We start from the raw sequence: 25,853 nt of genomic DNA, 5'->3' as shown, positions 1-25,853 counted from the left end.
CCAAGATGAGCTCATAGGTTTAGCTGACGTGAGACAGCAAGCTGAATGAAGCTGTACGTGTCATATTCAGGTTGACTCGTCCTAAGCAGAGGGCTGCTACGTTGCGAGCTGCCTCTTAGATCTCCTGATTTTTGTGAAGTGCCTGCCTCGGCTCCTGGCTCCCTTGCGAGGCCCAGGCTCACCCTGCCCGCCTGCCTCTCGCTGCCATACTGCGCTCTACCGACTGCACGGGGAGCGCACACGATGCATTGAACGTAGACGCAGTGAATCCCTTGCCCTGCTCCCACGTCTCCCTCAGGGACCCGATACTCAGCAGACACCTGAAAACACAGAACTGAAATAGGCAGCTGTTGCTCATCCCACCCACACCGCTGTCCTGCCCTCTGTTCTCTTCCCCCCATCCCCTGCTCTCCTCCCTGAGCCTTGAAAAGCTCAACCATTTAAATTCTGCCTCCGCCGGGCCCACTGCTGCCTGGCAAACCCCTGTGTAACCACTGCACATCGGACCCTCCTCCGCCAGCAGCTCCAGAGGGGCCAAAGCAACCACCCCATGCCAAAGCCAGGCTCTGTGCTCTGCCAGGCACATAGAGCTCACACGTGCGGACTCTTCTCACGTCCTCTGCTAGGACTCCTTAGACCTGTAGGTCATCCAGTCTCACTCTCCAGCTTTCTGTTTTTCAAAGCGATGTTTTTAACTCGTTCAGGGTATAAACACACACAAGAAACAACCAAATGGGTCAGTAACAAAATTTATGAATCCCAGCATAGCAAGAAGTAGAACAGGCTGCCCCTTCTCATGTGTTTCTACTCTTTGCATCAAAGCTCAGTGTCTCTATGTGCATTACAGCAGGGAGAGCAGCTCCTGACTAGGCAAAATAAAAACCCTGGGGTGGGAGAAGCACAGCTAGACCTTAAGCTCGTATCACTGCCAACTAATTTGTAATGTCTAATCATAGCAATTCAAAGACAACTCAGCTTCTGCGACTCAGACCATCTGGGCTAGCACAGAGAGAAGGAAGTTATGTATTTTAACTCCATCTCTCCAGCCATCACCCCCTGCCCTCAAACCTGGATGACAGCAGATACAGAGCTGAATGCTGTCAGCATGATGCTAGAAACTGAAATTCATGTAGCAGCACGTGACAGATCTCAGAGGGGGACATAACTTGTGATGCCGATACCACTGGGGCGGTCGCAATCAGAGGAACAGGAAGCCCAAACTGCAGGGACAGCATTAAACTAATAAGTATTACACAAAAACGGGTGAACTAGCCTGCAGCAAACATCACCATTACAAGCAAACAGAGCATTAAAATCCTACCTTCCAACCACAAAGCAAACCGTCACTGGAAATCCCTGGGCCCAGACACAGACTCGAGCGGCGTGTAGTGGCCTGAGCAACTGGGAGCGTCTCAGTTCTGGGACAATTCCTGTTCACTTCAGGAATTACGAGCACAGGCCTGAAGAAAGGCTAAATAAAACTAAAGCTCTGGATGTTTACGTACCGGAATTACTGGAACATTTTTAGATTGTCTTGGTTTACAAATTATTTTTTCATGTTACAGAAAACATGGATGTCACAGATAGAAACAGCAATCTCCAATTACACCACGCAACACGAAACCAAGAACAGCACTGCTTTCTGCTTCCCAGCTGAATCCTCTGAAATTTAAAGATGTCAGCACAGCACAGACAGAGCCAGTGGAAGACTACTGTGGTGATAACACAGCTACTTCTTCCAGCATGCCTTAAGTTTCTGAAGCTAACAAATTTCTGACTTGACTAGACAGAAGTGAGGAGTTTTGACCACGGGATGTAGGCGTAAACTGGGGGGAGGGAAATGAGCCATGCAATAAATGTATCTTAGATGCTTCTTTGCTTCAGCTAGGGGAAGGCTCTTGCCATCCAGGGAAGCTTTAATGCAGCTTGTCATTCCCTAAAAAGTGGGACAGGGGAAAAAAAACTATGTTGGTGAGGAGAACTCATTCACCAGAAAAGTCTAGAAGGGTTATTCCAAGATCACTCAAACTGTATTAATAAATTTCATGAAATAAAAATTGTGTAGCCATAGCTCTCGATAGTTATGCCTCTCTACATACTAAACTATAATATCACAAGATATTTTTTGCATTAACATTGAGCTTGTAGAGGGAGACCAGTAAAAGCATATATTATGACAACTCCTCATTAATTTTTAAAATGAGATTATTTAAGTGTCTTTGAAAAAGGCCATAATTACATATAACATTCAGTTAAACTAGAGATGATACAGAATACATAAAAAGAAAGAAAAGTGCAATGATGCCCTGCTTTATTAGTTTTTTTTTTTTACCTGAGGTTTTTCACTTTATTAACAGCAGACTTGTCATGCATTGTTTACACCCATTGCAGCCTTTAGAGTTCAAGTTTACTTCACAAACTCAAGTGTTCCTTTTGCATTAAATCATTGACTATTTCACTGCTGTCCCAGATCTGCGGTCCACATAGCAGAAGTGCGCCCCTGCTAATCACTTTATTTTTCCCTCTTTTTGAGGTACTGGCAGAGACCCACAGAACAGCCTGAAACTGCTTGCCACAACATTCACGCAGGTTACTAACATGGAGGGAGGGTGCTCTCACCAGGTTAGCCTTGGCTAATCCCCCGAGATTAGCCATAGTCAAGAGAGAAAGGGAGACTTCCCTAAAGCCACTCTAAGTGACGCTGTCACTTCTCCCACTTTCTGTGCCCAATCAGCTAGTCTCCCTCAGCAGAAAAGCTAGCCCTTAGAGTATCCCCTCAGTGCCAGAAATTACTTCAGGCGGAACCGAACAGAGAAGCCACACGGATGAGGACTATGCTGAAGAATGTAGGGCTGCCATTCCAGTTGTTCGCATTATTCATGGAGAAGTCAGCGCTCACTTCACATTCACCTCTACTCCACAATCCAATTAGTCATGAGTTCAAGTGTTGCCCCTGACCCCGCTCCTCCCCAGTTCCACCCGTGAGGATGTGGTGGTACGTTTTACCCACTTGAGTTGCTTCACCTGTACGTACAAGCTATGGTCTGGAGGCTGTATATATGTATGTACTCACCTGGTTCAGCACCCTCCAGATGCAGCCCAGGCCGCTGCGACACACATTCCTGCTCTTCCCCCTGTGCCTGTAATGGGCAAGCTTTTGTCATGGCTTCCTGGGCAAGGAACAGCCACTCAGGCTCCATGCCGAGCGGTGAATGTGTAAGGCAGGAGAGCAGAACAGACTGGAGACAGCAAATCTGCTCCAGGACACCACGCAAGCTGCAACCACTTAGCCACCACTTGGCTTGCACAGCTGTGCTCAATCTCCCCGATCCCAAGCTCAGCTGCACAATGCATCACACCCTCCCCTTTCCACCCCTGGTGCCTCACCAGAACCTCACAGTATCTTGAAATCCCAGAGGTTCAGTATTTCCTGGAGGCCAGCACATCTCCAAGGAGGACACCCCAGAGGAAGGAAGACCTCACACACAGGCTGTCTTTAGAGAGATGTAAGCTCAACAGGCTCTTCTGTGGTCTGGAGAGAAAGATGCCTCAGAAAGCAGTTGAGGCAGAAATTAACTTCCCAACTCTAATTGCCTTTCAGAGGAGACCTCTTCTCTCCGTCTTTCTCCACTGTCTACACAGAGCCCCTAGGAAGATGTGCTTCAACGGCTAGATACAATTTTTTGGGAATGCCCCCACCATTCAACAGTGGCTCTGTCATGGGGCTGATCGCACACGCACATTAATCACCTGGCTTCTTTCTGCAACGCAGCTCCACCCTGGAAGGTTTCCATCTGACAAGCAAGCCCTTCATTAGTCTGAAGAACTAAAACAAGTGCTATTTCCGAGTCTTCCAGTTATGCCAGTTGTCCAACTGCACTGAATGCCACGTCTGAACACAGCCAGCGGCAGAAGGACTTTAATTGAAGGCGGGATACCCAGCAGCCTTGTGCAGTTATTGGGAATGGAAAAACTACTCTGAACGTAACCTGTGAAAAAGCAGATTTGAAAAACAGTCATTATCACTGCCTCCTCAGGAACGTGAAAGCTTTTGTTGCAGCTCCCCACAAGTCTAAGAAACCAGAGCGTTTAGCTTGTTCTTAGATGTGTGGCTTCCCAACAGTTCATTTGTAAAATGATATATCCCCCATTTCAAAATAGCTTTGTTATCTAAAATGGGCAAGGTAGTCTTGAATGATGGAACTGGTCTATCAGAAAGGTCTAATTTTTATTTTTTTTTATTGTCATTAATCATTCCTTTAACAGGTTAGAAAACAAAAATGACATTTCAATAACATTTCATCATAGTTTATACAGAACCGGTTGATGCATGGTGTTATCTTCTCATCCAAATCCACAGCCGCCTTCCAAATCGCAGAGTTTAGGAATTACAGTGCACGCTGGACTAAATTGGTTCACAATGTAAGGCACAACTACATGATCACAAGTAGTAAACACAAACACTGAAAATAGAACTTAAGAGAATCGAACTTCAATTAAAAAGAAACAAACCAAAACACACTCATGCAAAAAAATCTATCTACACCTACCAAGATGGTATGATCCAGTTTAAAAGAAGTGCAGTACTCTGTAGGTAAAACTGCAACGTAAGGCTATTATAATACATTACCTCTAAACACTGGGTAAGAACTTAAAACTTTTTCCATTTATATTTTATACAATTATGCAGAAATTAAGCTGTATGAGCAGTATTCACATCTGCAAGAATAAACTGATCATTAAAATTCAGAAAAGAGGCAAACAAGACAATGTAATTTGTGGCACGCATCCATTACAGAATACCATTCATCAAGTTCACATCTCGAGTACTGAAGAAAAAAAAGAAAACTAAATTAATGGTACGTTTGGTGAATGAGGCTATCTATAGCCAAATGACAAAGCTGCATACAAAATTGTTTTTACCCAGCAGACCGTGATTATGAAAGCTTGTGGTTATGATTTATTTCCTGTCCAGCAGCTAGAGTCTGCAAGATTGAAACTACAGAAGTTAAAAGAATACAACAAGAGTTCACAATAACTTGAAACTATTGGATACTTTGAAACACATTAAAAAAAAAAAAAAAAGACTTAACGTTTTTCCTTTTTGGTGATAAACTTTTGCAATTTTGGCATTCACTATAACTTTTACATAACATGACAGTGAGCAAACCTTATTAAATTTACCTAATGTTTGAATTTCACGCTGAGAGGTAGTTTAAATGAAATCTAATCAAATGGTGGGGTTTTATGATTTTTTTTTTGTGATTTTTTTTTTTCCTTTTCTTACAAAAGTGACAAATCCTATACAAGCAGCATTTTGGACACATTACTATAAAAAGTTCTGGTATTTGCTAACCCAGCGAGACATTCTTTCAAACATCCCTTTTTGTGCCAGGAATCAAGCTTTAGTGTGATACAACGGAGTACTTTGCCACAAAGCCAACAGCAGAAGCCTGGACCTGCCAGCACCGGCCTGTTGACGTATAACAACGAACACTCTTTCCCAGCCCTCTTTACCCATAAAAGGCAGGCAATACAGCTGAATTTGTTTTTAGTTTAGGTCATAGCGGGAGGAAAAATTGGCAAACACACCTACCAGGCTTCTGCTTTCATAGTAACGTTGATCCAAAAGGGTTAGCAGGGCTTCAGTAATCTTCAAATGAGCAGATACTCCTGTATCTGCTGCACAGTGAGTGCATAGTATGTGGTGAGCTACAGACAAAAGGCAGAGTTTATTACATTAACCAGTACCTATCCTCTACATTATTGTGATCTTAAGTGGCATCTAATGTTCTCTCTAAAGATGTAAACCTCTTTATTCAGTGCCCCTTAAAAAACAACCAAACAAACAAAAAAACCCAACAACCAAACAACCAAACAAAAAACCCCAAAACTGAGTTTCTGTGGAGGGACTTCACTATCCAATTATTGCTGGTTTTGAAAAGTACACCACTTAGTGCTTTTGGAGAGGCTGTGGTTGGACAATAATTTTAAACTTATCCTAGAAGGGGTGCTGAGGTCAAGACTTCAAAAATTAAGAACTGGACAACTCGCAAGACCCTTAAAAATACATAAAATTCACGTTTTCTCATGTTATAATCTTAAAATGAAGCTCTACAAAGACAATGTGTGTGTGACTACATGGTTTTTGTTGTTACATGTGCTCTCAGATGATGATTGCATTTTTGGTACAAAGGAATTATGAGTGCAATTCTCCTTACATAGCAAGGGGACAAATGTAATACAGTGAAAAGTCCAGCTGAAGATAAACCTTCTGTCCGTTGATTACAGCTAACACATGCAATGCAAATTATGCCATTCCACTTACTGTAGATTATATTCAGTTAGACAGGAAAAAGTGCATAGTGCAAATGACAGTGTTGTTTCCTAGTCCTCCAAGAATATGAGATTGGGAGGGGTGGTACTTGGAGGAGTAATTTATCGGTTTCAACATACTCAAACCATGATATCATTCTTCTTGGCATAGTTTATATTCTGTTTGAACTTAAGCTCCAGCAGTTTTCTGTCTGCCACCGAGTATTGATCATAATTTTTTTAAGTTTTGCAACAAGGATTTGTTCCCACTTTGCGTTTAACTGACATTTAACAATCCAGAAAAGTACTTGAGTTTTCCAGCTCCCTTCTTTAAGAATGCCACTTCTCTTACATCTAGCATGAGACTCAATTGCTCTTGCTAATGTAATACAAACACAGCAAGGTTACTTCATGCTTCTGCTTCCAAATCCCTTCTTGCTTCACTAAGAAAGCTTTTCCAGTGAGGATTCACAAATAATCCTAATCGTCCCAAAACCAACAAAAATAGTTATTCATTGTTCTTGTGTACCTAGCACTCCACACTCCAGGGCAACTTGGTTACTTGACACCTTCCAAAAACAGAGGAAAAAAACCACACTGTACCCTAGAGCCTCGGACTCTTGTGCCAGAGAGTGAAGCCAGCTGAAAAAAGAGATCCTTCTAAATCTCTTGCCTCTGTTGGAAGCTGCAGCAGAAAATTCCTTTTGTCTCTTCATCTGCAGACAGCAACTTTTCCTACTGTGACTCAATGATTTTTATCCTCCTTGTTCAACCTTTGCAGAAAGGGGAAGATTACTGGAGGGAAGGAATACATGGGGAGAAGAAATAAGTAACAGTGAAGCACAGCCAGCTAAGATCAAAAGCCTGCCACTGACCTCTGCAATGCTACCTGCCTCCAGAGGGGTTGCAGGACGGAAGCATGAAGTATGCATTGCTGGCACGAGGCCGGAGTAGAACAGTAGGATTTGGCATTTTGGAGGCAACAACACAAGGGATTGTGGCTCTTTGACTGGGAAGAGAGGTGACGTCTCCAGGAAGTTAAAGAACCTCTCCCCACCCTTAAAGAAGACTATTCTTTACACTTTTCCGATGGCCTCAGTAGCTTGTCTCAGCCCACGTAGCAGCTGGTCTCTCATATTCTGCTCCCTCAGCAATTCTGAATGTGGATGGAGTGTCCTGCAGAGGCGACAGTTTCAGGAACAAAGCCCACACTTCACTGTCCCATTCCTGAGGCCATGGTAATGGCTAGCAATCAAAGCCAGCTTGAGGATCCCACACACCTACTGGTTCGAGTGCTGGTTTTACGATTATTTCCACCTCTTGCTCTAGAATGGCCTCTCCTCAGTGAATCAGAGCAATCTGCTTCTTGCTAGAGGCTGGTAAAGCACATCACCGTTCATCCTCCGGTTCCAAGGCTCTAGTCTCTTCTGCCATTTTATTAGTTTTTCCTTCTGTTCCTGTGTTTGCAGTCTGAAAAATCAGTGCATTAAACTATTTTGTCTGGAATTCTTTAAGTGTGGTAAAAGTTACCAGGCTTTTTACTAGGTTTTCCTATTATTTATATTTTAAAGCAGTGCAACAAAAAACCCCACATTCCTACTGAAACATGCCCAACAAAACAGTCAGACTCTGCAAGCAGATTTATAAATACAAAGCTTTTCACCTTCCAGTTTCCCTTATTATGTATCTCATAGGTCATACTGAGCTTGAGCACAACTTCCAACCTGGCAGTGAGGCTGAGAGCATTATAGGGTCTATTATACCATCAACTTGTCAACAAATACAGACAAGCACTAAGAATCATAACCACAAAAGAAGGAGCATAAGATTTAGCAATGGAGTCATAAATTTACTCCAGTGAAAAGCTGTAGAAATCCTGACCTATTGCTGCAGACTCAAAGCTCAAGCACAAAAGCTTCTACCCCACCACTGTTCCTCCAGATTTTAACAATCCCTCTTTCTACAAATGTGTATTTGAAAAGCATTTCCATCCCCTTGAATAGTTGGTCACACAAACTGGTCAGCAAAAAGCAACCTTCAGAAATCAAGCTGATTTTGCCCCTGAAGCTGAGGAGCTCCAGACCAAGGTCTGATCTGTGGTCAACCAACTGCACTGCTTCAGCAGCCACCTGAGTGAGGGGACTCTGCTTGTCTTTCATAGAATCATAGAATCGTCAAGGTTGGAAAAGACCCTTAAGATCATCGAGTCCAACCGTTAACCTAGCACTGCCAAGTCCATCTATACCATGTCCTCGAGCACCACATCTATCCATTCTTTAAATACCTCCAGGGATGGAGACTCAACCACTTCCCTGGGCAGCCTGTTCCAATGCTTGACCACCCTTTCGGTGAAGAAGTTTTTCCTAATATCTAACCTAAACCTCCCCTGGCGCAGCTTGAGGCCCTTTCCTCTCGTCCTATCACTCGTTACTAGGGAGAAGAGACCGACCCCCACCTCACTACAACCTCCTTTCAGTCCTCCTTTACACAAAGGCATCCTAAAAGGCTGAATGAAGAACAACCCTACTAGAGCTTCTACCACTTCCTCTGTACTGCAGAGCTCTCTTCTCGGCTTTCACACATTCCCATTCAAAAGCAAAATGCCTGAACACAAGTCAGTCTTTTAACCACTTTCCTAGCTCCCCCTGAGAGATTTCTGTCTTCCTCTGCTTCATGTGTTTTGTCCTCGTGCAGTCGTGGGAAGCTTCTCTCTTCCCTCTCAAAATCCCTTCTGCTCCACGTGGTCGTCCTTCACCCTGAGAGCAGCACGAGGCTCCATGCATTACACAACAGGGCAGAGCACATCTAGACTGGAGCGCGACTGCCACATCTTTACTCAGGCTCAAAAGCAAACTCTCCAGATTCTCTCAATAAATAAATAAGTAGAAAAAGAATTCCCGGAGGCAGAGATGCTGTTCGTGTTTTCTATTGAAAAGATTCTTATGCCAAACAGTTACACTGACGAGGAGAAACAGCGAGTCCAGAGGCTCTGTTCATAGGGAATCGTTGCAGCGATTGTTTCTTTTGAGCAAGCAACTCTCAAGTTCGAACCAGAAAAGCAGGTCAGTATTTCACATAAACTGTGGTTGTATCCCAAACCCTTTTACAGTGAGGAGAACCAGTTACATAATTCAGCTGGCTTTTGGGAAACAGGAATTTAATTTTAAGAAAACTCCTTGAGGAAGACTCCTCGAGGCTGCAAATGTAGAACTAGACAGGTAAGCTAAGAAGGGATATGAAACATATAGACCACTACTTCCAGAGAAGAGGGATTAAGAAGTTTTTTCACTTGAGAGTTAATCAAGATTAGACATTTTTCATAAAAGAGACTCTTCTTCATTCACATATAGAGCTGTCAACAGATAAAAGCAAACGAACCTGCCTAACGATGGCTAAGCTTCCATCATTGTGACTGAATTTGATTCCTTACCTCGGGCAAGAAGTAGAGGAATTCAGGACACAGTCCTTTTCTCTGAACAGCTGGCAAAATTTTGTAAGACACAGAAGGGCTTGGGGTGTGGGGAATTTATTAGGATATTTAAGACAAGGGGTTCCTAAATATCAGAAGGCAAAACCCACGCTCAGAATAAATAACCTTAATGGTTTTGAAATACCAGATACAACGGGAAGAAAAGTTAGAGACAGGCAGGCAGGAACGAACAGGTATAAATAAAATCATAACAAAAAAGAAGCTTGGAGCCTACGTGAACTCTACAAGAAACCTCCGTTCCAAGTACAGAAAAGAAAATATGAATAAATATCTAAAGACATTATATTGGCCTCTTATTTAGAGCTGTTTGGCTTATAACTACGCCAGTAGCAGGAGATTCACACCACTGTTCTGAGCAGACTAAATCATATAACTAACATAACATTTGAGATCCCCCTGTAATGGGGGTCAGATGGAGCAAAGGAAAAGTGAGGTTTGTTAGGTGTAGCAGGAGTTCAGCTTCTTCCACCAAAAGCTGAGGGAAGGGACAGAAGAAAAGGTCAGATAAACTGCAGGAGTCTCAAAAAAGACTTTTTCTTAGTAGGACACCTAGCATGGAAGGTCTGGATGTCCCTTAGAACCACAAGGACCTCTCAGGGCTTCCAGGGTACAGGCAGGGGGTGAGATGCGCTACAGGCTACTACCAGTATTGTTTGTTTCCTTCTTAAAACCCACATATATAAGGGTTTCTGGAATACTAAAATCCATCAACCGAATATGTAAAATTGAAATCAATCAATACGGGATGGAATATTGTAATGTATCATGTAGTATTCCTACAATGCCAGCTAAACTTTGTCTCATCATTTGTTCACACATACTCTCTCTCAGACACACACACACACATACAAACACAAACAAACTATGCAATACAGTATGTGTAAAGATGTTCCAGTATCCGAGTGCTGTAGTTGGATAAGGACTCAGGTGCTGATAGTACAAGTTCTAAGTGGGCAAATAAAACTGAGGTGGAGTCGAGTCCAGCCCTCACTGTGGAGTTCAAACTTTACAGAGAAAAGTTCAAGAACCAGAGAGATAGAAAGAAAACAAAATCACAAGGGGCTATAAAGAACATCAGATATGCAATCAAATGCAACAATTAGTTATGTTTTTACAGCAACATTTGATACATAAAATCCTCACGAGTTTTTGCATCTTCCTTTTTCTCTGAAGGAAACAAGAATAAACTGCAATATCACATAAACGCTGTTTCTCTTGAACAAAAAAATAAAAGATAAAAAAATACATTGTTACTCCTCTGTTTAAACTTTATTTACAAATAACTGGGTATTTCTAATCTAGACATAGAAGCTCTTTCCAGGATAAATGGCAATAAGCTATGGATGAACTGAGCCCATGTCTCACAAAAAATACAATAGTTTTACTTGGTATCAATAAACATTTTAAAATATACTAAATTTTGCCAAGTGTTACAATCATTGTCCAAACTTAATAGTAGTCTGAGTGCTGAACGAAGTGCATCAACAGAAATTATAAATTTTAGTGTAACATTTCTTTGTCACTCACGATAGCCAGTTATCCTTGCAAGTCATTAAAGCAAGTATCACAGACTCGGACAGGCTTCTTAGAAGAAGGAGTTAAGGCATTCTTTGCTGAGCACTCGGCACAAAATATATTTCCACACTGTCTACAGTGATGCTGTGAAAAACAAGAAACGTACACGGTGAACATCAATGACAGGGTATCGATCACTAACAGAGATCACTATCATATCAAGACAACTCTCATGCTTCAGAAGTTAGTTTGAATTTTTAAATAGTAGTTATATAGCACACAGAAGGGCATAGGAGTAAATTCTTTCTAAAGGGCATAGGAGTAAAATACTCAGAAGCGCTTCACTGAGTTCGGAGACTATACCAGTTTTGGAAATGAACTGGTTGAAGTTCATCCTCTTCTTCAATTTCTCTTCTTGAACTTGTTCTGGTCACATAAAACATGTTCTTCTTACATGTAACTACCCGCTTTCACATTGAGAAGTATCCTTGAATCAAAGGATCCAGCAGCCTTTGTTCAAAGACTACCCAAAGAACATCACTGAAATAATGCAGGACAGGGAGAGCCACCTAAGAGCAAGTCAGGAAGCACTGCAAAATGAACCTCATGTATATTCCTCATCTACTTCATTGCCAAGTCACTTGTTGGAGGGATGGTAATCTCTGGATGATGGTCAGACCCTGCCAACTGAGGGATGCTAACATCTTAGCTGACCACAGCTGTTTTTAAAAGGTCTGACTACAGACCTACAACACATCCAGTTGTTTCTTCTGTTCCATGTCTAGTTAGTGTTTAGAAATACATAGTCACAAAGCACCAGGTCATGTTCATGCCTCGTATTTTCACATATATCTAATTTCAACAGATTTACATTCCTTTTGTACCTGTAAATCCAGTTCAGACTGGTTATAAATAAGTTTACTGTAAATACCTTTACGACAGTGTAATTTTGCTTGCTCGTTTAGGGGATTGAACTATTTTAACACTACTCATAAACTGATGCTGTTAAAAAGGCAAAAGAATCATGAATAAAGTAAGCAAGTTCCACAAACTTTATTTTTAATATTTAAGGCATTGCAAGCAATAACTGTATTCTGAGATGTCCTGAGTATCACAGCACTATTAAGGCCATTTTCTAAAGTTTGTATCCCACTACAAGTTTGAAAACAATAGAAAAAGAAAATCCCCACAGACACACAGGAAAACACACCTACCCTTCTCACTGTCACCGAAAAGCCTTTTCCACAGGCCATACAATTCTGTACCTCATTGTCTTCTGCCCACTTCCTGTTGAGAGCTTGGGTGTGTTTGATCTACACAGAAGATATAAAAAAAGCAGAGTTTTTTTAAATGCATGTCTAATTCCTACTAATTTCCTCTATTTTCACTGCACTCACTACCCAGTGCAGTATAAAAGCACCAATTCTGTCATGATACTGAGAGTTTATATTTGTTCAGAGAGAAAATCTTCCAAGTTTCAAAACTATGAGCAGATTTAAGAACCCACAGACAGCAATACGGCCCTCAAACACCACAAGCATAACATCTTAATCACTCTGGAAAGGTAACCCACCATCAATCTGACACAAACTTGACATTCTCCTAAGTTCCCACACAGAAAATCAACAGGTTTAATTGCTTCGAATCAAATTATACCTGTAATGACTGGTTTTCTCGGCCAAGTTCCTGCATTGCAGCAGTAGTGTTGTCCAGCTTTTTCTTCATTTCTACAAGTTTGGCTTGAAGCTTTTCAATTTCTCCCTCACTTTTTATACACCTGAGGAAAAATAGTAAATAGTCAGCTCAAAGTATATAAGGCAATGTACACTGCCTCCTTTGGGCAGGTTGTCATGTCTGAGAACTTACTCTCATAAAATCCAGCCAAATAACATCCTTGCCATGAAAAATTCTTGGATGACTTGACTAGAAAAATGTTCTGTTGTAAGAATCAGTTTCAGATTATCTGGCATTGCTCCCAAATATCTGTGGCTTATTAATACCTGGAGTTACTCCCAAAACCAGGGACAGTACTGAATGCAGTCCATCAACAGCAAGCCTCAGTAAGTACCCCTGTGCAACAGGACACTCTCATAAATCAGCTGCAGTGGTCAGGTCAGACAACAGAGCAGAAAAGAAACCTTTTTCTTTTAGAAAGGCCACCTCCCATCAGCTGAAATTCAGTTAACTGTTGAAAGCCAAATTTCAAAGGGTGTTCTTCTGCCAAGCCATAAACGGCTATTGGATGAGTTCAGCACAGTATGGCAAGGGATTGCCAAAGAAAGAGGATCTCACTTGAATTGATCCCATCCTTTCCCAAGGTCTACTGCTCAATAAACCAAATCAGCAAGCTTGACAGTATTGAAAAAAGTTTTCCACTCTGCCTTCACCAAACATGTCAGAAAATAAGGACGAAGAAAGTTTCCTGTCTCACGGGTGTTTCTTCTACCCTTGTAATCACTGTTTTCAGGTAACTCCTGCTGCCCTGCATGCCTCCTACTGCCTGAAGGAAAGGCGCTCTGCTTACCTAAGATTTAAATATATTGTAGAGACAATAGCAGAACTAGAGAAAAGAAGACTGTAGGTTTTCAGGAGGAAGAAAATGCCTCTTGTGTGAACCTTAGCCTATCTAATACAATTACACATTCAATCTCCTAACATTGAGCAGTGGGTATACCTAGAAGTCCCTAAGCAAATTCTGTTACTGGAGGCACTACGGAGTCTCTTCCAGGCTTCTGGATGACTAGTCTATCTACTCTGACTGAGTCAGGGCAGGGGAGCCTCAGAGTGATGGAGAAGGATAGTTAACTCAGGTAAGAGAAGCTCTCACTGACAGGCCTTGCAAGGTTCACACAACAGATGAGATGAGAAGCCACAACCTACACACCTCAACGTTCAGAGGAGCCCAATGGATTTAGAAAGCTCTTAGGGACGGGCAAAAATCTTTGAGCACAAGCACAGAGCCGTGGCTTTGGTGATAAGTAAGGTCCTGATAAGCCTGCCTGATTTTCTACAGAATGGTCACCCTGTCAAAGCCCACAAAGAGCACAGTTTGTTCCCAACACCCCTTGCTGTGTTTTGGCAGGGACGACAGAAGGTTGCACTCTGGAAACTGCACCCACAGCACAGGCACTATGAACAAACACGGATTTAAATAAAGCATGCAGAGAGAATCCTGAATCAACTGAAACAAGTTTTCAGTGTGAGGCTATCCATTTCCCAAACTACGCTTCCACACCATCACGACCACAGCTTACCTCTCCAGCAACGCTCTTCTCTCATCCTGATTATTCTGCACTGTTGCTTCCAAGACGGCAATGTCTCCACGTAAATCGTCCGTCTGTTTCTCCAGCTCACTCACTCGCCTCTGACTGCTTTGCCATTCTTTCTTCATTGTAGCCAGGTTTTCATTCAGAGCTGTGACCTGCATGGTGAGCTTGGTCTCCTTTTCCTCATGTTTCCGGTTTTCTTCTTCTTTCTCTTTTTTCTCTGTGTGCTAAAAAAAACAATGGAACAATGAAAAACAACCTTCCAAGTATTCTTTCCTTATTTAATTCCTTACATGTAATGTCCTTACATTTAATTGAGGCAAAGAATCTTACTGTACTAGAATCACTACTTTCAATCAACAAACTCTATTAGACAAGGCTGTCATCCCACTGAATTTTCCTACACTATTAAATGCCTCAAAGATTTCTGACCTTGTCATTTCAAAATTAATGTAATGTGAAACTAAAGTCAACTCTTTGATTCATCTCTGTCCCTGAAAGAATCCAAAGGCATGTTCACAAAACAACAGTCTTATACTCTCTAACACACTAACCAGTTTAGCTTCAATTTCAGCACATTCTTTCTTCAGCTCCTCTTCTCTCTTTTTCAGTTGATCTTTGACAGCTTGATGGGTTTTCTTCTCCTGTTCCAGAGCTGAATTCATATTATCTATTTTGCCCTGCAGCTCTAATTTCTGTTGAATCAATAGCTGTTTTGCATCCTTGAGATTTGCCACCTCCTGTTAGGATACAGAGCTCAAAGTTAAAGTAGAAACATTGAAAGTGTAAATGATTTCAATTCAAAACTACTGTAATTCTTTCCAAGGAGAGGACAGCAATAATCTTCAGTTTTATCACTGGAAGAAAGGATGATTTTATAGCACAAAGTATCAGTGATTTTTGTGATCAAAGATTTTAAACTTTCACCTATATTATGAACGACATTCAATTTTTAAAATAATTTAATGTATGTTTCTACTGAAGTAGCAGAAGCTCTTTTAATTTTCTAGAGTCTACTCTAAAATTTACTTCACATTGTTCTCTGGTTGCAATAATGAGGTTAAAAGCATCATAACGACAATGTAAAAAAGAAACACTGATGGAAGAAAGCTAGTTTCTATTAGTCTTAAATGTATAAATAATTACGCTATGTTTTAAGCAAGTAGGATGATACATTTGGTTTTAAATATTAGTTTTACTTGTTCTCCTGTAATAAAACATAAAAAGTCCTGAAGTAGAATAGTTAGTTAAATTTATAGGAATCATTTTCCTTAAAATTACACAGTCAAGCATGCAGGTACTAACAGACTAATAGTGGCTGCCAATTTTCCATAAATCAAAATTCACGTCACAAATTAAAACCAAACCAAAGACAGTGAGAGAACATATCCTGAGGACAGGGGGATGCCCTACAGATGCTTATCTATCCATTCCTTGGTAGGAGATGGGAAACAGATTATAAGCCTTTAGGAGTCAACTTCTGTTTTAGTCTGACTGCTTGTAGGGAGATCGAGAGATGAATATTAAGCTGCCATTGGTGTGCACACATTTTATATACATCTTTATAAATTTTCTTCTTTAGAATAGAGATTTTAGGAATGACGAGAATTATAATAACCTTTCCCCAAAATCCAAGAAAGTACTAGGCATAGATTGCTTGACAGAAACAAAGTACAGACTTCTATCTAAAAATAAGGGACCATTTTCTAAACACTGGAGAACAAAAGAACATCTGAAACTCATAAGATATCACATTACTTTCTTTTTATTAGCACATAGGGATTGTATCTTCATTTATACTTGTGCAGCAACTTAAACCCTGTATGCTTAACAGATGCAAATATAACTACTAATAGTATAATATGGAAAACACAAACTAGGGCCTTTTAGGTGTGTTTGTTTCTACAGAGACTAAAAATGAAACACATAGAATGTGGCAAGAAATAGGTTTTTTACTGAAGGCTAAAAATTATTTAATGAAAGCCTCCAAACTTCTACCCTTTAGAGAGCTCATGATTGTTATGGTTTTGGAAGAGAGTTAGTCTTTTATGAGGCTCCTGACATTGTTTCTTCCCCAACTGTGACTTTTTAAGACATTTTAAAAAACCACAGCACATCAAGGGAGTTTCAACTCTACCACACATCCTTGAGAAGTACCAGATGTGCCTAGAGCATCTGGGAAACTTCACATTCATGACACTTTCGGACATCTTTGCTGCACTTCAGAATAGTCAAGCAAGGGTATGCACAGTGAATCTACAGTGGAACAGAAGAAAAGCCAGGACATACAACCCATCCTAAAGCTAAGACGAGTTACATGGTCCACCTGGCCAAGAACACTGGGCACTGGCACTCCAGGATTATCACCAATCAAGCCAGCATCGCTCAGGAACTTCAATGAAATCTGTGCTTTGATTCCCTTACCTGTAATACTGATATTTACAGCAACTATCTTTGCAAAGCCATTCCAGATAACATCTACTGAGTAGGCCCATATTTCTTATCAGATAACCAACCATATGAAGACTTAGTTTGTCTCAATATACCTTCTCAAATTCTTGCTTGCAGGCTCTAAGCTCTTCACCCAGCTTGGCACTTTCTTTTTCAAGTCTACTTCTTATTTCCTGGAGCTCTGTTGTTTTACATTTTTCATTAGCCAAGTCTTTTTCTTTTAAAATCTTGAAGAGAAATAAGAAGTGCTAGAAAAGTTACTTCTTCCAAGTTCACAAAATAAAAAAACCAAGCAAACAAAAACCATCCAGGGCCCAAAACCTACTTGGAGGCTTTGTAATTAAGGGGAAACAACTGCCACATCTCTCTATCCACAGTTCACAGTGCAAACAATTAACAGCATGTTTGCAGTTTTAGATTTAAAACTAGTAACATTTTTCCACCTGTCTAGCTACTTAGAACAAATTAACAGCCTATTTCGAACCAAATTCGCTTCAACTGTCTTTTAGAAGTCTTTGCACCAGAGGTTCAGTAAAACTGCCATTGCTATGCGCTACAACAGTGCTATGCCCTCAAAATACCCCTTTTTTAGAGATGTAACAGAAATTAATAAGGGGTGCCTGTGTGCAGTGGATGTGTCCAGAGGCATTTACCCTGTCATTCTGAAGATCCTGTAACATTTTGGTCTTCTCGCCCAGCTGCTGCTCCTTCTTTGATGCATCCTGCTCCAGTGTAGACTTTGCTTTCTTCAGTTCCTGAATCTGCTGATTACTGCTAGCAATTCGATTTCTGCTGGAAACTAATTCTTCTTGAGCTAGAGCAAGTTTTTCTTCTGTGGACTAATTACAAAGAAAGTTCTGGAAATTATCTGTCAGTGTAAGAGCTTCAGATACTCAACAGTCACTTAAACATTTTCCATATGGAAAAATCATTATCTAGTGTGCAACACTTTTAGCTTCAAATGTTGACAAAGCACAGTTACAGAAACTTCTAGGTTACAAGGTTACCCTCAGTAAAAAGAAACTATGCCAGTACCATTTCCAGAAGCAATACCTTACTGTACATATTGCAGCTTGCATCCTTCCACAGAGAAAAGGTGAAAACATACAAAAGGGTGGAGAATGAAAGGTGACTTATGAAAAGAGAATGAACTTGAACTTGCTCACACAAATCTATTTTATTCTCTGGGCAAATCAACTGCTCTGTAACTCTAAACAGCTGTTACTTACGAGGCAGCGAAGTTATACTGTGAAGATTTCAAAAGTCATTCAAAGCTAGTGCTAGGACAACTGTAAAATTTTTGAAAATCCTAAAGTGAAATGTACAATCTAAAAATGCTAATATCAGGACAAAAAATTTACAGTCTCAGCTGCATCAACGTTTTAAAGACAAAATTTAAACTTCCATTCAGAATCTACTACAGATTATGTTTTAATTTGCCTCCAACTCTCCCCCTTACCTAGAAAAAGAACTTAGATTTCTCTCTCTACAACAGGTCCCAAAAACCCAAGAAACAACCTAAAACTTGCACCCAAGGCTCATTCTATTTGCTCCCAGCAAAGTCAAACTTTGGGGTTCTTCTTAAGTTAATATTCTGGAGGTTATTTTTTTTAAAGCCTTCAGCTTAGACAAGGACTAGCTCCACTCAGAAGCATGTTCTTTCACAAAGAACCGATGAGAAAGAAAAATACCAAACTCATCCTCCACTCCTCCAAAATATTGGTATTTTATGGAAATTTTTGATCCCAAGATACAGAATGTGAGGTGAGGAGATTTATTATTAGTAATAACTTTATTACCTTCAGTGCACCAGTAAGGATTTAAATTCTTTTAAGACAAACTAAATTCTTTTTGAAGGTCTTACTTAAATCCTGATCAAACCTCTTGCTGAAGGTTAGTGATTTTAAAAGGAACAATAAGCACAACTTTGACTTCACTTACTTATGCATACACTTCAGCCACTCCCATGTTGACTTAAAACCAAATTGATTTCTGCTGCCTCCTAACCTGTCCTTGTAATGTCTGAAGTATTTTGCCTGTAGAGTCAGACTTCATTTGAAACACCAACGATGGAACGCTGCTGATTCAACAGCATTTTCAACAACCCCAGTGGCTCTTAAAAAACTCACACTGGCTTTTAAAATTAATTTTCAGACAAATTATTTTATTTGCTTTCTGAGCTATTAGAATTTACTACTTAACACTTCGCAAGGTATTAAGCAAAATAGGAGGTGCTTTTGCAATTTTAAGCTTTCAGCAGGGTGGGTCTTTCAGAAAGCAAAATTATCCCACTCTGCTCCACTGTGGGCAGTGGAGTACCATACTTTCCTAACAATGAAAAAGGATGGGAAGTGTAGCATCATCATATAACGTCTTCACAGGAAAACCCAATAGTCTCTGCAGTTTTAGAAAGAAACATAACGAAGCCACAGCTTTTATTCAGATTTGTTTCCAGTAGAAGAAATGTGGTTACATCTGATTTGTTAGCATAGGATGATGAAATTTGATGAAATGGGTAGTGACACCCAAATTAAAAGCCTCACATAGGGGATACTCCTGTCTCAATCCCCCCCGCAAAGTGTCCACACTGGAAAGGTTATCTCATTGTGTCCACACCTAGGCTAAGACAATGTAAACATTCTTATAAGGGGAGCCAGTATTCAGCCTACTCTGCACTGTAGTATGCACAAACATTTCTATAATTCAGTAGTTTGTAGTATAAGAGACTTGGAATTTTGCATACAATTTAGCATACTATACCTTACATATACAAGTGCCTCTTAATTGTGCTGTGATTAATGATGATGCTACCTACCTTAACTGGGAAAACATTCAATATAATTTTAACAGTAAATCAACCTTCTATCTATTTATGCCTTTCTTTCTGCTTTGCTCAGAAGTCCCTCACAGCATCCTTTGGAAATGAGCAGAAATATTCCAGCACATGGTTAAACATTCCAGTTATTATCCTTGCTCCTGGCCCAGTCTCCACTGAGACCGTAATTCAGCCTGATTCTTTTGGACTGCTGAGGAGCTCACATCTTTAACATAAAATCACCTCTCAAAACGTCTGATGCCATTTACCTTATTTAATTACCATTCAGTTTTGCCATTGCTCCCAGAATATGATAGGTGTTCTCTCAGCAAGGTATCATCAGTCATGAGATTGCTCTTTAGGATGACAGACAAAACCGAATGCAAGGGAAAGGTGCAGAACAAAAGACGCCGATCTGTACTTATTTTTGTAAATAAAAACAGATGCTAGGATGACTGGTATAGAGTTTAAATAAATAAATAAATAGATAAGAAGATATCACAGTCTGGCTCACTACAACTTTGGCTGTTGCAGCGCAAATAATACTGCCAACAGCAGAACTGGTCCCAGTTGGGTGGTAGGACCTGGATTCATTCCACGTAAGTGAGATGCCCAAATGAGCATTTTAATCTTTGTGCTCCCTGATCCCAGTCCACAAGGAGAGACGTGAAATTATTCACAGATACTAACCTGATCTCTCTTCACTTCCTAAGAAGAAGGGTTAGACTGACTGTAGGCAACTTAGGCTCCTGACTTACAGACCTGAGGTTTGGCAGCATGAATATTGTCCCAGAACATCCACTGAAGATACACTGACAGCGATGCCAATATTGGAGGCAAAGAAACATTCTTTTGAGAACAGAGAGGAAACCAGGACTGACTACAAAAAGCACAAACGCTAAGACTGAAGGATACTTGGCAGAGCTCAGGAGAGCAGGATTCACACAAAGTATGTTTGCACTAACTCAAAATCAAGGCAAAAATAACAGTTCTGCATTTTTATTAACTCTTCTATATTAAAAATGCCTTTTCCACAAAAATAACCCCATTAAATATTTTGTGTGTGTGCATACAAAAAATATTTATATATTAAATATACACACATATATACACAAAAATATTTAGTGGCATTCTTTTCCTATTTTATATATTCTTTTTTATTAAAAGCTATAGCTTTTACAAGCACTCAAATCCTACCCAAATTATATCCATGAAATTATAACTATGTTCTCACTTCTGATTTTGTTACAACACTTCTCACTTTTCCTCTGCAAGACTTACAGCTTCAGTTTGCATCTGGCTACAGCTACATAGCTAGGATCTTCTGGGATTGAACCAGAAACTAGGATTCGGCCGTGCTGATGGCCCTCTGGAGAGCAGCTGCCCGCTCTGCGGCTCTCTCTCATGCAGTGCTGTATCTCCAGCTGCAAAACTTCACTGAAGCATTTGCTCGTTTTTCAATCGCACCTCAGTCTCCCAGCCGGAGATGAGCCAGCGATCCCAGCAGTGATATTCCGAACAGATGCCAGCAGATGGTGCTCTGTGTACAGCCCAACTCCTGCCATCCCCTCCCAGGAATTAGACCTACCACCCTACTCATGGCACCCATACGCTGTACGGCCTTTTATGATCTATCCCCACGCCTGAAACTTTGGCCTCACCAATAGCATGGTGCTACACCACGTGAGAATATTTAAGTTTTCCTTTGTACTATTTTTAACTAAAGAAAACTTAGCATGGCTGGGATCTCACGATACGGCCTGGCCATGCCTGCCCTCAACAATGCTGGGCTTCAAACCGTCCTGACTCAACACAGCTGTGCACGGAGTTCATATTTCTACTAAAAATCCTGCACCGAAAGACACCCAAGCTCACCTTACATACAAGTTTTAAAAACTTCTACTACTGCCTACTAATAAGATTAAGACCAGCCCACCCATCAGCTTCAGCTCCTAACTTCAATCAAAATCCATAGCTCTGGCTCAAATTATCTGCTTTTATTAAGTAACTTGCCCAAGGCAAAACATAATCCAGGCAACTGACTTTGAATTGGACTGTGAAACTCTACCATAAAGTTCTTCTGACTTGAGTGGCATTTTGATACTCAGCTCTCAAGACTAACGTTATCACGCTGAGCCTTTCTGAATGCGCTTTTTTCCTTCGCGGTATTCTAAGACAAGTTATCACTGCTTCTTTAGGTTAACATTGCAATGAGGCAGCACATCCACGACTAAAGACTGGCTCCCCACCTTTTCCCTCTTCTACATTTTACAGCAAAAAAGTGGTGGCAAGCACACCTCACTAATCTAATTAATATACGTTTTTAATTTTTTTTTTTTTTTAAATCGAGCAAACAGCCTCCAAGTTGGTATAGCACTTCAGTACTGAGGAGCCCAATCTTCCTCAGGCTCTCTAGGCTCCACAGAGACTTACATAATAAACCACGTTACCTGACTGCTTATCCTGAAAATCTTGTCTTCCCATTGCCATCACCTTATTTTACCTTTTTGCGTGGATGTTCTCTTTCTCTCTTGCTACTGTCCCCATTCAGGTTTAAAAGCATGTGGGACGCCTACTGTCCTATTTTATACTTGCCAGAACTAGAGGTCATCAAGCTGGTTTAATAATACTTATTCAGAGCTATTTTTGCAACAAGCAATGTTTAAATGAAAACTACACCAAAAAAATCAGTTACTGAGCACATCCAATGCTTTTACAGGTCATTGCATTACCAAATGTTGATCTAAATGCATTGCAGGAAATAATTAACTCACAAAGGTACATGCGCTACAGTAACTAACCATAAGAAAGATCATGTCTAAACCATCGTCGCGTGTTAATCATGCTAAAGTTCTTCCCAATTTAACATAGCGATGCAACCAAGCTGCACTGAAAGTAAAGCTTCTGTAACCTGCAGGGAAACGTGGCAGGTAATCTAATGCTACAGAGGAGGTGTAAGATTAATAAAACTCCAATGGCCTACATGTAAAGAAGTTATTTCTCTTTTTCTTAAAATAACCCTGAACGTAGGGCTCCACAGTTCACACAGGCCTATTTGAAACAGCCAGAAGGCCTTTAACAATTTCAGTAGTGGGACTGAAAGGCAACCACCCGGACAGGTGAAAGGGAGCGATGAAATCTAAGCAGTCACCAAAGGCTCCCTTTATAGATAACGAAGCAAACAGAAGCTGATACCTAAAACAGATCAGACAATATGTCCTCCCGAAGTGCCTGTTTCTCTCCAAAAACTTCAGAAGATCCTAGAACAGTGTCAGACAGACACAGACGAAGCTGCACTGGGATCCACCTAAAGGGAAAAGTGCCAAAGCTACACATCTTGACAGTAGACAGCCAGTCTCTGCAGCACAGTATGTCCTGGGACTAACTGAAGCATTGCCTTACCACTGACATGAAGGAGGAGGGCAGAAAAAAAGGACAAAAAACACCTTTTCTGACTGACTCAACTCCCAGAAATACATTTTTGAAGGCACTACACCCTAACACCAAATCAAATAAATTCAGTTTAGGAATAGCAAAAATTTCAAGGACTAAGTCCGGACACTTGTAGTCCAGGCAGATCCCTAAACCCACTGTTTCTATTAGTTTGACATCTCTGAACATCCACAATCAGCCAGGAAGAAGTGGAAGGGGCAAGGACATGGGAAAAGACTGACAACTAAAATTCTAGTTAAATCATATAGAAGATAGTGGTTACTCACATGCTGGCAGAGACTTTGCCCTAAATATCTATGCTGTTCAAATTAGTTGAAAGCTACTGGTTTTGGCTGGGATAGAGTTCATTTTCTTTATAGTAGCTAGTATGGGCTATGTTTTGGATTTGTGCTGAAAACAGGGTTGATAACACAGGGATGTTTTAGTTACTGCTGAGCAGTGCTCACACAGCGTCACGGCCTTTTCTGCTTCTCACCCCACCCCACCAGCGAGGAGGCTGGGGGGGCACAAGAGGCTGGGAGGGGGCACAGCCGGGACAGCTGACCCCAACTGACCAAAGGGATATCCCACACCGTATGACGTCATGCTCAGCATGTAAAGCGGGGGAAGAAGGAGGACAGGGGGGACATTCAGAGTGATGGCGTTTTATCTTCCCAAGTTACCGTTACGCGTGATGGAGCCCTGCTTTCCTGGAGCTGGCTGAACACCTGCCTGCCGATGGGAAGCAGTGAATGAATTGCTTGTTTTGCTTTGCTTGCATGCACGGCTTTTGCTTTGCCTATTAAACTCTTTATCTCAACCCACGAGGGTTTTTTTTTCACTTTTACTCTTCCAATTCTCTCCCCCTTCCCCACTGGGGGGAGTGAGCGAGCGGCTCTATGGTGCTTAGCTGCCAGCTGGGGTTAAACCACAACAAATATATAACAAGAAAAAGCAACACAAAAGATTTACTCTTAAAAGAATACAAAAATAAATCATCTTTCACTTTGCTGCTGCACAAATGCAAGGGTATTTCAGGTAAACTGGCAAATACCCTTGGCTTTAAATTAGTTTCAGGATGTCCTTTTTCCGAGGGGAAGCGATTGAACAGCACTAAATTCTATATGTAGCAGAAGAGCTTTTTTTTGCCTATGCAGTTCTTGCACTGTTTCTTGGTCTTCAAAATGGTTATAAACAGATCTACTAAGTCACATATGACATTAAAATGACTGTAAGTACCTTAAGGTCTTGCCTGGTTGCCAGCAGCTCAGACTCTTTCCCATAAAGGTCCAGCTGCAGCTTCTCCATGTTTTCTTTATGTTTTTCATGGGTCTTCTGTAAGTCTGCTAGCTTGACTTTCTCTGCTTTAAGCTCCTGTGCTGAAAAAATAGACTGCTGTTGCAGTTTATTCTCCAGTTCTGCCTGAAACATAAGCATAGGAAGTTTCAATTAAAGTTACAGACAGTAAAGTAAGCTTAATCATTTCAATAAACTGCATTTCTACGTTCTACAAGATTTTTTTTTTCTCCTTACGAAATAGCAGTTCAGTAATCTGATGTTTGTGATTTTACGGTAATATTTTGTAACTAATATAACAACAAAATTTAAATCGTGTCAAAAGGCTAAGTGAAACACATTAAGACAAAACACTAAAAATCTAAATGTTTCCAAGTCCTAAAGTTTCCACAGACTGACTAAAGCACAAATATCATCATGTAGCATAGGGCAGCCAAAGCTGGAGCAACATTTAACAGTGCATGCCACACAACACAACATTCCCTAATGTTCTAAGACATTTGAACTCTTTCCATTACGGTTTATGAGTTTCATACTGTCACTCAGATAAATCCTCTTGGCATAATAAGAGAAGACTTGGTTTAAAACTGCCATGGATGTTCCAAAACACTGCAGAACTTGTCTAAACTACTCTCACAGAGTTCTACTGCTTCACAAGAAAATGGCAGCTCTTGCCTCCTGAAGCAAAATAAACACATTCAATCTAGCCATTTTTATCACTTTATTGAAACTCAGTTCTGACAGAATTCATATTTCAGCACTGGTTCTTTCTACTTTATTATTGTTGTTGTTGTTTTATTCTCCAATAGCATCTGAAGATGCTGTTTCCACATCCTGACCTTATCATTTCCAACAAGACTACGGCAAACAGATGTTTATCACAAAGATATTGACATAAAAGCTGCAGCATTTATCAGAGAAATTTATATTAATTTTCTTAAACGAGTAAGAGAGGCCAGCCTTACCTTCTCTAAAAGGGCAGTTTTTAATTCAGCTTGCAGTGTCTCACTATGTTTTTTCTTCTGCTCAAAAGATTCCTTTAACTCTCTCAGCTTTCCCTGGAGATGTTGCTCACTTTTTTCCTTCTCCTTCAGAAGACCCTGAATTTCCAGTACTTGCGCTCGTGCTGAATCAAGTTCTATCGACAACTGCTTAGAAATCTATATTCAAAAATATTAAATAACTGTATATAATTTTAATTTATATCACTATTTGTACATGCTGTAGTATGTGAAACTGCCTACTGAATTGTGTGGATGACAAATTATGTAGT

General features: G+C 40.6%; 2 protein-coding genes across 9 annotated transcripts in view; one reads left to right on the top strand and one right to left on the bottom strand.

Moving 5' to 3' along the window:
• Window positions 1-1,673, top strand: part of PLEKHG7 (pleckstrin homology and RhoGEF domain containing G7) — a gene marked incomplete at both ends in the record, with an annotated part of 42,358 nt that extends 40,685 nt beyond the window's left edge. Inside the window, one exon of the mRNA XM_082310206.1 lies at window positions 1,566-1,673. Coding sequence (XP_082166332.1) covers window positions 1,566-1,673 — 108 coding nt within the window. The remainder of the gene's footprint in view (window positions 1-1,565) is intronic.
• A 2,576-nt stretch (window positions 1,674-4,249) lies between these two features.
• EEA1 (early endosome antigen 1) overlaps window positions 4,250-25,853 on the bottom strand; it is a 79,416-nt gene continuing 57,812 nt past the window's right edge. For 5 of the 8 annotated variants that reach the window (XM_082310272.1, XM_082310276.1, XM_082310274.1 and 2 more), the window contains 9 exons: window positions 25,546-25,740; window positions 24,524-24,706; window positions 17,691-17,876; window positions 17,133-17,264; window positions 15,141-15,326; window positions 14,575-14,813; window positions 12,977-13,097; window positions 12,535-12,633; window positions 4,250-11,464 (listed from right to left, as the gene is read on the bottom strand). In XM_082310272.1, the coding sequence (XP_082166398.1) occupies window positions 11,342-11,464; window positions 12,535-12,633; window positions 12,977-13,097; window positions 14,575-14,813; window positions 15,141-15,326; window positions 17,133-17,264; window positions 17,691-17,876; window positions 24,524-24,706; window positions 25,546-25,740 (1,464 nt within the window). In that variant the 3' untranslated portion in view covers window positions 4,250-11,341. Of the gene's footprint in view, window positions 11,465-12,534; window positions 12,634-12,976; window positions 13,098-14,574; window positions 14,814-15,132; window positions 15,327-17,132; window positions 17,265-17,690; window positions 17,877-24,523; window positions 24,707-25,545; window positions 25,741-25,853 lie in introns of those variants that run through there. The other 3 variants (XM_082310273.1, XM_082310277.1, XM_082310279.1) reach the window with 3 other exon arrangements.

Source organism: Platalea leucorodia, assembly GCF_965183815.1.
Source record: "Platalea leucorodia genome assembly, chromosome: 4".
Taxonomy (NCBI): Eukaryota; Metazoa; Chordata; class Aves; order Pelecaniformes; family Threskiornithidae; genus Platalea; species Platalea leucorodia.
This window is presented reverse-complemented; position numbering and strand designations above follow the sequence as displayed.